A 16,226-nucleotide genomic window follows, 5' to 3' on the forward strand; every position below is an offset into this window, starting at 1 on the left:
GTTCCATTGTCTGTGAACAGTTGAATAGGACTGATGGTTTGGTTTCCTGCCCAAGTGCAACTGTAGAACAGGCCTGTGGTTACCTGGATTCTCTGGTCATACTTCCTAGTTGGATAGGACTGTGTGCTATACTCAGCAGTTGGGTGGGCCTGTGAATTTGCTTTCCTGCCCAGGCAGGGCCATAGAACAAGCTCCATGGCCAATACAGTTGTGCCTTAATATGATATCATCCTAATCCTCTTTCCTAACAGAGCTTGTTTTTATAGTTTTAAATTTTCAAAAAAAAAACTGTTTGAGCAATTTAAAGCTTAATATTTAACAAAAGTCCCATGAAAAATATGAAAGATCTTTTTTCTCTAGGCTATAAATATTAAAGGAATAATTACTATATATTTCTATCTTTCTCCCTATCTATATATCTGTGCTAGAATCCTGGTATACATATCTGCTTGTTGAATTGTTTAATTAAAGTTTTTTTTTCCTTTTTTACAGCTTTTCCTCAAAAATAAAAATCTTCTTTAAAAATTTAATATGAATACAAAGGTATTCATGAGTAATAATTTTAGTAAACATGCATGCTCCATTATTTTTTAAGTGTATTTTACTATGAAAATATTTAATTATAATAGCCTAAGGTATGGTATAAATTTAGTTAAACACAGAGACTAACATAACTATTTCACTTATAGATTTTTTAAATCATAGCATGATTATTATTATAAATTCAGTTATGTTTGCAAATTTATTTTAAAATGAATGGCTACTACATTGTTTCAGAAGTAGAATATTTTAAAAGGGAAATGAATGAAAATGCATCCTTTTAGTTACCAACTGTAGACATGTAATTATTAGCCAACTCTCAGAAATGGCTTTTTGTTATAGGGAATCCAGTGCCAGAAATTACATGGCAGAAAGATGGGCAGTTCCTCAAAGAAGATGGCACCCATCATCTTATGTCTGGTGGCCGTTTTCTTCAGATTACCAATGCCCAAGTGTCAAACACTGGAAGATATACATGTTTGGCTTCTAATACAGCTGGTGACAAGAGCAGAAGTTTCAGTCTTAATGTGTTGGGTAGGTATAAGCATTGCTGCAAATCTTGAAGAATCAGCCATGGCAATAGGCTAAGTTCTCTTCTTTTTCTGTTTACTTAATATTTCTACCATAGAATTTCATTATTTAAGAAGGACCAGTGCTTGTGTACATTTGCTGGTTTTCTTTTATTAATTCATACATTCATTCATTACGTTTGGCATACCTACTATATTCCAGGTACTGTGTTTTGTGCAAAGCACAACTATAAACAAGATAGACATTAAATAAGCAATAGTAAAGGAAAAATAAATACTGGTCAAAAAGAAGCAGGCCAACAGTGAAAGAGGATCACTGTGAGATGTTTTATCATTTCTTTGTGGGACTCTGCCATTACTGGTAATTGCCCATACTGAAATCTCTGTTGGTAACTATGATGAAGGAGAGGAGATGCAGACAAGCACACCAAAATTGTATGCTTGCTCATGAGCGATAGTGAATTAACCCAGTCCCTTGCGAGGTTGAAGGGTTCAAACAAAACAAAACATCATTAAAATGATTTTATTTTAGAAGTGTGCTTTCCTCTGTCTTAAAACACATTTCCCCTCCTTCCCTTTGCCAACTTATATAGCAGTAGTGCGAGCAGAACATCTGCTCCCGCTGGGGTGAGCAACTACCGTAGATTTTCTTTTTCTTAACACAATATGCTGCTCATCTGTCTTTATGTGTGTTTATCTGTGTCATTTGCTAACTCACTAATCCCTAAAAAATCTTAAAGGAAGACAGTTGACAGGTATTGCTGTGCAGTAAATTACCTGGACATTGCAAATTTAGATATTTTGCCATTTAATTAATAGTTATTTTTTCCCAGATAAATCCCCTCCCCTTGAAATTAATATATAATGTGTAAATTCTATTTTGTCAATGATAAGCTGTGAAGAGTCCTAGGTTAAAATGTAGACTACAACCTCAAGTGTAGGTTTTAAATCTCACATGGTTTCCTTCTGATTTAATACAGATTAGCTTGTACATTTGAATATCAAGCCCTTTGAGAGCGATAAAAACTACACCATGAAAAAATATGGAGTAGGAATGATGAAATAACTACACATTCAGTTTCTGCAGCATTAAAATTATACTTATGTCTTGGAAATGATATTAAAATAGATTCCTAATTTCTGCTTACGTTAGAAATTTAAAATGCACCACCTAAATGTATTGTATTTGATTACTAATATCAAAACACGTTTCATTCTACTTAAATAAACTGACCTATAATTGAGGATGTAAACTTTTGCAATTTTTTATTTGTTTGTATGTTTTGGTAGTTATTGGCTAGACTGGGGGAATAGGTAGTCCCATACATAGAAACTCCCATACAGGACACAGCCCTCAGGCAGCTTACAGTCTAATTGAGTAGAAGAGATATATAGGCCAGAAATGTTAAGTCAGAATACTGGATAATGTATTAATAAGTGTCAAATAAATAGTATATATAAGTAATAATTACATAAAACTATAAACTCCCTAGGACAGAACCCTTTTTATCTTGAAAAGGATATAGCCCCAGCACCTAACATAACAGTGAATAACAGATGCATGGATAAGTAAGAATGAGAGTTCATGAGCCAGTTGTCTCCTAACACCCCTGCTCCTCAGCGTATGAAAGACAAATGCCCCGCCCTGGATTTCCTCTCCTCTCCTGTAGCCCATTGCTTCTCTTAGAGCTCTATGTTCCTCATGCCTCCTTCCTCCTACCACTGACTCACCTCCCAATACTGGCTCATGTCCAAATCCCATCCCTGTCGTCTGGAAACCTGATTTAACTCTTTCTGGCTCCTTTCAGTAACTGAAATCTGACTTCCCAAGAGACATTAGCTCCCTGGGGACTCTCTCCAGTGGAGATCACTTATTCTTTACCCCAGGCATCTCAATTCATGCTCTCTGACTATATTCCTTCCTCTGCCTCCTACCCGCTTCCTAGGTACTTATTTCTTATCATTTTCCCTCATTCATTGAAGATGAGGGATCTGAATTCAAGCCTTCTTTTCACCAACTTCATATAAAGTTGAGGCTATTCAAGTGTGCACACTGGCAATTTCCAATCTACCCAGCCATAATTCAGTGTCTTTACCCTTTCTTTTCCCAGAGGGTGTTATCCTTTGTGTTCACAGTTACTGCTTCTGCTTATGCCCTTGATCCTGTATCTTTCCCCCTTCTTTGGTCTGCCAGTCAGGCCCACCATCTGCCTTACCTTCAGCTTTACCTTCTACCGTCTCCATCACTTCATATAGTCACCACTCCCTGTCTATACTTCTTGTCCCACTAAATATGGGCTTCTGCCCACACCATTCTTGACACTTCTGTGGTGAAGACTACCCTGTTGTTAGATCCAACAAACATTGTTCAGTCCTTATCTTAATGTTTGGATATTATGTATCACTTTCTCCTGGACACTGCTCTTCCCCAGTTATCCTTGCACCCCTTTGGTTGCTCCCTTTCTCTCTCCTTTATGGACTCTTACTTAATCTGTCTCTTAAACGTTAAGTCCCCTCACATTTTGTCCTTACTTCAGTGTTCATTTTACTCTAGATATTCTCATCAAGTAACAAAAACTTAATTCCAAGAGGTTTAATAATCATCTCTTATCAACTGGAGACTTTTTAAAATCCATACCTGCAACCCTGATCCTTCTCCCAAGGTTCAGATTTCTATATACAGTTGCCTGTTGGACATTTCTACCTGGAATTCTCACAAGCACTTAAAATTCAAGATATTCAGACTGAACAAATCATCTTCCCCTCCTAAGTGAGCAAATCTTTCCATATTTTCTATTTATTTTGCTTCATTGAAGTTTACCTAGGTTCATTCCCAAGCAATAAAATTGGAAGTTATCTTTGACGTTGGTTTCTTTACCCCTTAAATTCTATCATCAAATCCTGCCAATTGATTTCCTAAATTTTTCTTTAGTTGCTCCCTCCTCTTTATGCCTTTCTTCAGTGCTCTAGCTCAGGCCCTCACTATCTTTTATGGAACAAATGTACTTTGTCTGTCTTTCCCCTGCTTCCAACATTGACCCCCTTGAATCCATCCTCTATATATTTCCTGCTTGCCCCTCATTGTTTACACTACTCTGCTCCCAATATGCTCCCTCCTCCTAGTAGTCTCCCTTCTTTCACCTTCTGACCACCACCAGTCCTTTGAGGCTCAGTTTGAAATCTGCTCCATTAGGAGATCTTCCCTGATGAGAGTCCACACACCACCCCACAACTCAGATTGGACTGGATGCCATGCCTCCATATATCCTGCACCAAAATTCCCAGTATTGCCCATACTACATTGTGTTATGATTCCTTTTTATGTGTCATCTCCTCCATTACTCTGTGAGCTTTTTGAGGTTCTCACCGCTTTTGCGTAGAATGAGAACACTAATCAATTGTTTCTGTAATTGTTAGGGAATGGAATTACACAAATAAGTACTATGGAAACTTAGAAATGTACAAATAAAGACATTTCTGAATATATTTCTTTGATCAAGTTTTAAATCTTTTTCAGTATCTCCTACAATTGCCGGTGTTGATAGCGATGGCATCCCTGAAGATGTCACTGTTATCCTTAACAGCCCCACATCTTTGGTCTGTGAAGCTTATTCATATCCCCCAGCCACCATCACCTGGTTTAAGAATGGAACTCCTTTAGAATCCAACCGAAATATCCGTATTCTTCCAGGTAATTAGCTTACTTCAGACGCCCAAGTTGCATTTGTGCCATCTACTTTTACAGAAGAACAGAATCATTGACTATTTTTATAAAAATACTTATGTTGTTGGTGGTATTGTACTATTGCTATCTTATTTTTTAATATTTTGTATGTATGTTGTAATCTAAGTTATCTAAAATTACTTTTTGAAAGACCAATAAAGTAAATAAAAGGCAAATAAATAAATACTACAGTGTAATTAATTGCTCAAATATAATGTAGAATGCCAAAAAGAGTAGAAATTCACTTTTTGTTGAATTGACCCTTGAAGGTTAGTATTTAGATTGACAGAGTTTATTTATTCCTCTTTAATACCTGATAATATGTATGAAAACAGAAAGAATTTAAAAGTATGATCACTGGCTGTAAGAAATTTATAGAGATAATACATGTGAAAGTTAATTAACAACAGGAATCCATGAATAATCATTGGTTCTGAATAGTCATAGGTTATAATAAATGGGATAGTGACCAGTTTTAGAAGAATTCAAAAGAAGGAATGGCCACCGTGGGCTGAAGCAGTCGGGAAATGCTTTGTCATAGACAGAACTTGAACCAAACCTTAAAGAAAGTTATAGAATTTTGTTAGCTGGAAATGAGTTAGGAGAGATTTCAGATCCTTCAGGATGTCTAGTATGGGAAAGTACGAAGGAGAATGGCATATCTATGTGCAAGTAATAATAAACAGATTCCTCGCCTCCTTCTTGAGTGGAGACATTGTGTGTACATGTGTGTATGGCAGGGAAGGGGGCAGGTAGGAGATAAGATCAGGAAGGAATGTTGGAGTCATGTTTTAAATACCTGGATTTGAGAGTTTTGACTTTATACTTTGGTCAATTGAGAACCACTGAAGATTTTTAGGAAGAAAGACACCATAATAAAAATTGTGTTTTAGCAAGATCAATCTCTACTGATAGGCCAGGTAGATGAGAGGAAGAAGATGACAAAGGCAGAAGACCTATTTGTGAAGAGAGTAAAATAAGAACCTTAATTACAGTGTGTGCAGAGAGGTAGGGGAGGGTCAGAATGAGCATGAGAGTCATTACCATGGAGGACCATCGTGGACTTAGTGAATGTCTCCATCCACCAAGTAATGCCCATCTGTATTGTAGTTTGTCTATGTCAAATGTCTCTTACAGAATTGGCATAGAGAAGAAGAAATGTGTTAATAGTAAGAACTAAAACCTGGTGGTTTGTGCAAACCCTGCTGCCACTGTGACTTCAGAGATTCTTTGGTATTCCATTGTTTTTCAGGAGGTAGGACTCTGCAGATCCTAAATGCACAGAAGGACAGTGCTGGGAGATACTCTTGTGTAGCCACTAATGAGGCAGGAGAGATGATAAAGTACTATGAAGTGAAGGTCTACAGTAAGTTCTGAAAGAACACTATGTTCCTAGTTTTCTCCAGGTTTTCTAACTTTTTCAATTCTGTTTTTCATTATGGGTTCATAATTATTTATATTCATCATTAAAGTTTATCGTTTATCCAGCTTGCTCCATTAAGATGGAAGTTGAATTAAGCAATGTGCCCATGACTTCAATTGCTTAAAGATGTGAAAGCCCACTGAATCTGCTCTCTTCAACTTTTTGGAGAACTTGTCAGTGGCACTTCCTTAAGTTTCTCTATTTTTTTCTTGTGAATTACCCTCTTCTGAATTCTGCTGCATATAAGTACTTGCATGCGCAAAACTCTTCGTTAAATATATATGCTCTATTCAACAGCCTATGATGAGTTTGTCAGTGACTTTGGGCTAATCCACTGTACATTGACCTATTGAAAAAAAACTAATGCTACCACTGATAGGCAATAAATTTCAGAATTTTGTTTTTAAAAAGGAAGAGCATCTTTTTGATTGTCTCTTATTCTTTGAATCATTCCCCTTAGTGACTAATAAAATGAATTCTATGGGTCATACTCAGACTGTGTCTGGGGACCCGGAACAACCTAAACTAACTGTTCTGTGAAGAACATTAACCTCATTGGCAGTATTATAATGATGAGGGGAGAAAGGTAGTTTTCTTCACATTCTGTGTATGAACACTGCCATTTCATAAGATGCTAACTTGGGTCCTTGATGAAAGGAGAGCATAGAAAATGCCTAAGTTCTTTCCTTGTTTTCTTATTAAGTGATCCTCACTGTGTTCCATGTCATTCCATTTAAAAGAACTAATGTTTAATACTTTAATATTCGTGTTTATGCAGTTCCACCCATAATCAGTAAAAGTGACCTCCTGGGGCCAGGTCTTTCCCCCAGAGAAGTGAAGATCAAAGTAAACAACACCCTGACCTTGGAATGTGAAGTCTATGCAATTCCTTCTGCCTCTCTCAGCTGGTACAAGGATGGACAGGCCAGTCAAGTTTTTTCATTTGCTGATGGTTTTTTATAGACTAAAATGGTCAGTTAAATTAAAAAACAAAACACCCAGACACACATAACTCAGAGAATCAATGTGACCTTAAAACTAGCACAATCCCATGCTCCTAGAGTATAAAACTGCAAAAAAATTGAACCATGTTCAACAATTTTAGTATTATTTCATCACTCTAAAGTTTGAAGGACTGTTTTAATACACGTTAGCAATTGTCTTTGAAAATCCAGCCACCTTCCCACTGGGGAATGGTTTTTGTTCTCTGTGGTTTTTCAGAGTAAGTAAACTTTGTGGAGAAGAAATGCAAAGACAGTGCTGAGCCAGATTAGAATGATAGGCATAACACAGGTGCTAAGTTTATTCAGAACTTTCTCTAAACACCTTTAACTCTTTTACAAAGGGTAACATTTTTTTTTTAAAAAGGTAACATTTTTAATGTTCCAAGATGAAAAAAAATAAGCTAAATGTGATGATTAAGTGCTCAATACAATTAATTGGGGGCAATGAAGAACTTTCAGTAAAAGACACATCCTTCAATTATGTAATCTGGCTTTCAGACCACACGCCTTTATTTCTCATTCAACTTATTTTCTAACATGCATGTTTTAAAAACATATGTGCTGGTGTTTTAAGACCAAAATAGATTTTTTTTTTAGCTGCTGTTAACACTGCTTAATACAGATGTGACATAGCTAAGCTGATGTTTGTCCTGTTTTACACATAATCAACCAAATGGTCAGTCAAATTCCAGTTGTAGATGTTCAGGTTAGAGTCATGATTTAAGATGCAGAAAGATATAACTTTATTATTTCAGATCACAGATGGATTTTGCAATCCTGGCAGCCAGGAAAAAAAAATATCTCTTATAAGCAAATTTCATCTGGAAGCCATTGCAAAAGGAAAAATATGGAACTCTCACCATGTTCTGTTTACAGTTTCTTTTCTGACTACAAGCACAGTTCATGGTACAATATCAACTCTATATGAGTTTGCATGGAAACAATTCCTTTCACCTTTCAAATTTTAATATTTTATTTTTAATTTTACCTAAAACCTTTTCTTTCCTTGCATTTTATACCCATGCACACATATACACAAGCACATACACACATAAAAATAGGATAAAGTCTAGATTTGTACTAGGAATTAGGGCTGTTTTTTTTTAAGTTTCATAATGAATAGTTAAATTAGTTTCACATCCAGACTGAAATTGATCCAATTATGATGCTTTAGTTAAATTGCTGAATTTTTCAAGATTTGGATTGGTCCCCTAAAATGTGACAAAAAATACTGGTTTTTGTTTATTTTCCATATCCTTTCTTCTCATTTCTCAGATAAGAGAAATGAGTTCTAGTTCATTTCTCAGATAAGCAACACTACTTTAGTGAAACAGTGTTTTTGAGAAAAGCCACCAAAAATATTGGCAGCATTAACCACAGTAAATTTTGATAGAATCTATGTGTTTTGTTTATTCATGCTCTGAAGTTTTTCTTTGACATGGAAAGTTTAAATTATACTATTTTTATATAAGTGATATAATGTTAATAATGATACATTGCGTCCCAAATTATTTACTGAGCACATAATGTTTGCCAAACACTATTTTAGGTGCAGGTGATACAGCTATGAAGGAAACAGACAAAAATCTCTGCTCATATGGAGTTTGGGGGGGAGGGGGAAACTAAACAAACAAGTAAAGCATACAGTGCCAGATAAGGTAAATGTTATGAAGAAAATTCAGTCAGGAAGAATAGCGAGTGTGAGAGGTGTGATCTCTTACACTAGGGAAGGACTCACTGATAAGGTGATATTTGAGCAGAAACTTACAGAAACTGAAGGAAGCAGACATAAGATATCTGAGAGAAAAATATTCTAGAGAAACGAGCAAGGGGCAAAGGCCCTGAGGCATTTGGCTGGAGTGCAGTGATTAGTGGGAACACAGAGAAAGGTGAGAGCTAGGGTTAAATCATACTGCTTGTACATCAGTTGGCCTTATTCCCTTATTCTGATGGAAAGCTTCTGGAAAATTTTGAACACAGGAGTGATGTGATCTGACTTAAGGCTTTAAAAAGATTACATTGGCTTCTTTACTAGTTGAAGAAGAATGGGATCCAGAAATGAATTTATTGCCATGGTCCAGGAGATAGATGGTGATTGCTTGGATGAAGGTGGTAGCAGGATGTGAGGGAAAGAGATCAGTCAAAGATGAGTCCAAGGTTTTGCATGAGATCACTAGGAGAGTGAGTTTAGGTAGAAAGAGAAGAGGTCCAAGGATCAAGCCCTGGGGTACTCCTACATTTAGAGGTTGTGGGGCAGAGAGTGATGTGTCCTTAAAGATAAGGAAAAAAAGTTTTCAAAATAAAGACCAGTTAAACTGTGTTAAATCCCACTGATCAGGTAAAATAAAGACTGAGAATTGACCAGTAAATTTAGCAACATGGATGTCACTTGTCATGTGACCTTGACAACATCATTTTGGTCAAGTAGAGATGGTGAAAGTCTTTTTGGAGGATTCAAGAAAAGATGGAAGGAAATGGAGACAGCAAAGGTAGAAAACTTTTTAAAGTCACTGGCTCTAAAGCAGAATAGAAAAATGTGGAGTTAGGCTGCAGTCTAATGAGATTTTTTTTAATGCGGAAATTATACTGTTGTATATACATTGAAATCATCCAGTGGAAAGAAAGCAATTGATGATGACTCACATGAGAGAGGACACAGTTGCTGGAGGAATGTTCTTGAGTAGATCAGGGGATGTTCAGAATGGACAGAAACTGGTATTAACCAGTTTTGCCGGGGGAATAAGATAAAGGGAGAGGGGGCAAAGGAGTTGATTTTTTTATAGTAGTTTATACAAGGAGTGATTGCCATAATAGACCTTCTCTGGGTCAGGAGGAGAGTGAGTGATAGGGAAAAGATTGCAAGTTCAGTGAATTTTGGGTCCTCCCATGGGATCAAAAAATTATGGGAGTTGGGATTCTAGAGGAAACGAGTTAGTAAGTTAAGAGGTGGTGGTCAGAAGGTGAGAACTTGAAACTGAGATTCTGAAGAGATGTGATTATTGGTAATTATAAGTTCTAGGTATGACTCTCCTATTGAGTGGCTGAGAGAGTGTTGGGGCAAAAAAAAAAAAATAGAGAGGAGATCAAGGAGCTGAGAGCACAAAGCATTGGATGACTGTCTATGCGGGTAATGAAATCACCAAGAATTATGAGAAGAGTATCATTGGAAGGAGTAACAGTGAGCCAGGAACTAAAATTTTCAAGGAATAAGAGGGAATTTAGTATATTCAGAAATGTTTAGCAGATGAGAAATGTCCTATTAAATGTCGGTAATGTTGTCAATAAAACATCATAATATAAATATATCTAGGTTAAATTTTCTCATTTATGAAGTAATGATGTTTCTGAATGAGTAATAGTGATTTTTAAATCAAATCAGACTATGCTAATGCCTTCAGTCTTTCATTATAAAACTCTAGCATTTGCTACATAATAGTAAGAAAAGATACTCTTTTTTACTACAATGTGGGATCCGCTGAAGTTCTTTTTCTGCAACATGGATAAATGGATATGGCACCTAAGAACATTTTTCATCATAAATAATTTATAAATGCACCACCCAGAAACACCTGGCACACATGGAAACTATAGGAATTTCAGTTTTCAATAAATAAAGACATGATTACTCAAAAACAGTCAGCTTATTCAAAGTAAATTGTTATTGTTGTCTTGAGTATTTCACCTAAATTTTTATTTTTACTTATTAAAGAATCATAAAAACTCTCAACTGCATGATGCCCTAGCGGATTTACTGGAGTACTTAATGATAACATTATTGTAATTGAATCACAGCCCCTTAAAGCAGATGATCATGTTACTATTGCTGGCAGTGGACACACACTTCAAATCAGGGAGGCTCAAATATCAGACACTGGACGATACACGTGTATAGCGTCTAATATCGCAGGTGAAGATGAGCTGGATTTTGATGTGAATATACAAGGTAATACTAATATGTTTATTGTATGTAATTTAATTTATATGATCTGGGAAAGCAATGAAAAAGAGATTTGACTTGGTTTATTTTAAATAGTGTTTTTTTCCTGTTGACAATAATATAAATTCATTATTGAAAACTCAGACTCAAGGAATTAACAAAGAAGAAAATAATCCCATCATTCAGGATTACCTCAGTTATTTTTATGTGTTTCCTTCTGATATATTTTTGTAAATGTATAGTTCATTTATAAATTGGGATCACACAATACATACTTCTCTGTTACGTTAGCTTTCCCCTAACATTATATCATGAAGTTTATCAGAAAGCTAATGTAACATTATATCAGAATTTAAAGTAGTCACACTTGGAATTGAATGATGATTTAGGCTCCTTCAAGCTTTGTGACCTGGGCAAGTTACCTAAATATTTTAAACCCCATTTTCTCACTTTTAGAATTAATGCCTTGTAGAATTGTGGTGAGTACTAAATAAGATAAAGTATATAAAACTCTTAGCAAAATGCTTAAGAAATGATATTTGCTATTATTGTTGATATTATTACTCTCAACATGATTTTTAATAACTATACCTGTTTTATCAGTTGAGTATCCAAATATTTATTTAACCAGACTCCTATTGTTGAATGTCTGGGTGTGTCCAAGCTTTTACTACTCATATATAATGCTTCATTGAACATCTTTATACCTAAAACTTTTGCACATTTTTTATTTTTCATAAGTTCTTAATGATGAAAATTTTAGGTCAAGTGTTATACACTTTTGCAGTGCTTTTGAGGTACAGGCAAATTACCTTCTAGAAAGTTCATACTTGTGACCCAGAAAACTTTGAGAATGTCCCATTATATTTTTTAATAGACTTATTCATCTTGGCTGCATAACTTCTTTAGTTTTCTGAATAAGACAAATCATTGGGAAATGCTCTATTGAGCCAGTATTTTTTAATGATTTCTCAAAATTAGTTTTCCCTGCTATGATCATATTCTTTAGCCATGTTGATTATAGTAGGTCCTTCCTGAGAGCAGGACATTTTATCTTCTAAATGCTAGAGCCTTTGAACAGGAATGGAGAGCAAAGCATGAGCACAGCATTCTGAGCTCCATACTTCTTGCTCTTCCACTGGAGAACCAGCTCTGACTTCTGTCTGCTACTTTTTTTAGCCAAGGGCTAAGTTGGTAGGTGTATAAGTACTTGAAAATATTTTCACATTGTCTAATTTATTACATGTACAAATCACTCTTGTGAAAATACCGCCAAGATCTTTCTTTAGTGGATTGACACTGTCATTTACATGAGTCCAAAATTTCATGTCTTTTCTCCATAGTTCCTCCAAGTTTTCACAAGCTCTGGGAAATAGGAAACATGCTGGATACTGGCAGGAGTGGTGAAGCCAAGGATGTGATCATCAACAATCCCATCTCTCTTTACTGTGAGACAAACGCTGCTCCTCCTCCTACACTGACATGGTATAAAGATGGCCACCCTCTGACCTCAAGTGATAGAGTATTGATTTTACCAGGTAAAGATTGCTAGGAACAGGGTGAAAATCTGAATCTCTGTCAAATGTGTTTCTTCTCATTTATTAGACCAGTCAAATTGATTGACTTTCTGGCCTTGTAATTTAACTGACACAGGATACTGAATGCCATTGGTATCTATGTAGCTTCAAGCTAGGAGAGTCCAGGCTGAGAATCTGACATAGGATAGAATACCTAGTTAATTTTCATATCTACTATGCGATCATTCTATCAACTTAAGAAAGTCCTTTGGCTCCCTTGTGCCTCCATTTTTCTAAATAGTGTGATGAAATAATCAGTTTTGTTTCTGTACATTATTAATGATAAATTCTAGAATATATTTGCAAGTATTTATTACTCATAAATCAATAGTAAAGATTTTAGTTTCAGATATTTTAGTTATTACATGTTTATCGATGGAAAAGGAGATCTTTAAATTGTGGAAAAATAATATTTTCAAGGCTTCTATTTACTTTTAGCAAACATTCAAATAGGCTTGTCAAAATTTATCAGATTGTACACTTAAATCCCAGTGCCTTCCAATGTATGTAAATTTTATCTCAATTAAATAAAAAAATATCTTGGCAAAAAAAGAAAAGAGACTAGATAGAAATGACAACTACATGTGATCCTAAATTGGATCTGGGCTTGGGGAAAAATAGCTATTAAAGACAATATTGTAAGAATAGTGAAATTTGAATATGGACTATGGTTCAATAGTACTTTTTTCACGGATTTTACATTTTCTGATTTTGATCATTATACCTTGTTTTAATGAAATACATATTTATGAATATTTAGGGATGAAGGGGCATCATGTCTCCAATATACTCTCAATCTTTTTCTGAATCATTTGAGAGTATTACTCATTTATATATATAAATAAAGTTAATATGTACATTTTTATGACAGAGATCAAACAATTGGATTGAAATACAAATTATTGATAAACGCAGGTAAAATTTTTAATATAATTATTGCGACTTTTCTCTAAGTTTGATATTACATCAACATGAAAAGTTTAAAAATACACAGTTATTCTTTCAAGATCATATGTATAAAGGTATACTTTATACCTTTTATATCCTTGGCTATTATTTTCTCAAATCAGTACTTGCCTCCAACAGTGTACACTTCTTTTACATGTGTTCAAAACTGTAAAAGCAAGAAGTCACCACATAGCAACATTCCACATGGAATGTGAGAGGGCCATGGAGTGACATTCCTCCCTTGCTCTGTACAAGCTATTTAGTTCTCAGGAGGTCTCATTCATATGCTGGGTCACTTTTCAATAATGCAGTGTTTGTCCTAAATGTGGTATGTGGGATTCACACTGAAACACTGGATGAAGTAAGAGCCTTGAAAGGAAATGTAAGGAAGTCATTAGACCTGAAAAATTATATCTCTGTTTATGATCACTTTCACTCTAAGATTTAGAGAAGTAAAAATATGTATTGGGATATATTTTCAGGAGGGCGAGTGTTACAGATTCCCCGGGCTAAAGTAGAAGATGCTGGGAGATATATGTGTGTGGCTGTGAATGAGGCTGGAGAAGACTCCCTTCAGTATGATGTCCGTGTACTCTGTGAGTTTTTCGTTCGTTTTTTTGTTTGTTTTGCATTCTCTCACTCAAAAGTTTTTTGAGGAACGCGTGTTTGCATGATGTTGCACTAAGCATTTTAGAGACATGATCAGAAACTGATAGCTTTCCCAGGGAGCTGCCTTATACAAATTGAAAGCACATTAGTTAGGACTCCTGAAGTATCAAATAACAAACTAGCTTAAAAAAAAGAAAGAGAGAGAGAATCACTGATTCATGAACCTGAAAAGTCCCAGAGTAGAGCTGGCTATAGTCATATCTGACTTCTATGGCTCAAAAGAGGTCCACCAAACTTTACCTTTCTCTTTCTCTTGGCTTTGTTTTTCTCTGTTAGCATCACTCTCAGGTGGGGAATCCCTTTGGATAGCAAGTGGGCCCCTGGAAACACTATAATCTCACATCTTCTTAGTTTCACATCCGAAGTGAAAGCTTTTCTTATCCAGTATTTACAACTGAAGTCCCAGAATTGGATTTCCATGGCTTTAACTGGCCAAGCATGACTCACGTATCCATTTCTGAACCAATTACAGAGGCCAAGAGGCCTAATTGATAAGGCATAATACATATGTCCACCCTTGGATCACAGTCATATTATGAATGCAGGGACTGAGAGTAGAAGAAGTATTGCACCTTTAAGGGAAAAGAAAGGTGATTTTACTAGAAGCAGGAATAAATAGATGCTTCCATGAGAAGGAGATGAGCTAGAGAAGTAGCAGTAGGAATGTATAGGAAGCAGTTGGTATGAAAGATTTTACAGAGAAAGTGATTAAGTGATTTGAAGCATTAGGTACTTATCTGAGAGTATCAGATGACACTGAGATTTTTATCCTGGGTGATTAAGAAAATTATAGCAAGAGCAATAAAAATAGAAGATTTGGGAAAACAACATAACTTGGGAAGAAGGAAGTCAATTTTGTTTTGGACGTATTGAATTTGGCATGATACCAAGATACTTAGGAAGATGTTGAATGAGACATTGGAAATATGGAACTACAACACAGGAGAGAGAATTGAACTAAGAATATAGAGTTGAGAGTTATCCACAAACAGGTGATATTCAAAGGCATGAGATTTCCAACAGAAAGGATCATAGATAGCTTAGGAGAAGATTAAAAAAAAAAATCATTGTGGGATCATTTACAAGTAGGAGACAGGAAAAAGAAAATAGAGGAGAAACAATCTGAGGAGTTAATGAAAAGTAGTAAACTACCATATCACCTATTCAAGGCATAGAAAAGGTTATCAAGAAGTGGGTTTAGTATGGAATGCTAAAGTAAGTTTAAGAAAATAAAAACTGGGGGAAAAGGCCATTTGAAACTAAGAAATCATTAGTGAAATTCCGAAGATCAATTTATGTATAGTATGGTGTGATACAAAGCCACAGAACAAAAGGATAAATATCGAGCAAATAATCAGAAAGAAAAGGAAACAAATATAGAGTACTCTTAAGACATTTTGAAGAGGCAGGAAGAGGTGAAATAGAGTTTTAAGAAAAGAGCTTGTTTGAAAAAACGTATTTAAGAGAGATTTGAACTTGCTTATAGACCAAGGAAAGTGATCCAACAGAAAGAGACAAGTTAAAGTTTCAAGTATGTGTGTTGATGGGAGGAGGGGGCAAGGATTGATGGAGCAAGTTCTAGAACAGGGGAAAAATGCAATCAAGAAACCGAGAGGGGTCAACTAGCCTTTCATGGTAGTGAATTGCCGTACCTTGGAATGGTAAGAAGGGATATGTGGGAATGTGTATCAACTGTATTTAGTCCTTTCCTTAAGTATGAGAAGAAGAAAGACAGTGGCAGGGCTGGTATTTGGGCCTGTGGAAAACAGAGAACCTTAGAGATTGCCACTATGGGGGGTGTGATAGACAGTCAAACACTGAAGTTGGAGCTATTTGGCTTAGTCATAGCTTTCTGCACCCACCCTCATTAGCCC

The 16,226-nt window shown here is 35.7% G+C and overlaps 1 protein-coding gene across 6 annotated transcripts in view; it reads left to right on the plus strand.

Moving 5' to 3' along the window:
- Positions 1–16,226, plus strand: part of HMCN1 (hemicentin 1) — a 530,431-nt gene that overhangs the window by 361,606 nt on the left and 152,599 nt on the right. For all 6 annotated transcript variants that reach the window (XR_009008571.1, XM_007166971.2, XM_057547914.1 and 3 more), the window contains 7 exons: positions 883–1,074; positions 4,588–4,761; positions 6,047–6,160; positions 6,996–7,141; positions 11,014–11,164; positions 12,502–12,696; positions 14,166–14,279. Coding sequence is in view for 5 of the 6 variants with exons in the window: in XM_007166971.2 (XP_007167033.2) it covers positions 883–1,074; positions 4,588–4,761; positions 6,047–6,160; positions 6,996–7,141; positions 11,014–11,164; positions 12,502–12,696; positions 14,166–14,279 (1,086 nt within the window). In the remaining variant the exon portion in view is untranslated. The remainder of the gene's footprint in view (positions 1–882; positions 1,075–4,587; positions 4,762–6,046; positions 6,161–6,995; positions 7,142–11,013; positions 11,165–12,501; positions 12,697–14,165; positions 14,280–16,226) is intronic.

The sequence above is a fragment of the Balaenoptera acutorostrata genome, chromosome 1 (genome assembly GCF_949987535.1).
Source record: "Balaenoptera acutorostrata chromosome 1, mBalAcu1.1, whole genome shotgun sequence".
Taxonomy (NCBI): Eukaryota; Metazoa; Chordata; class Mammalia; order Artiodactyla; family Balaenopteridae; genus Balaenoptera; species Balaenoptera acutorostrata.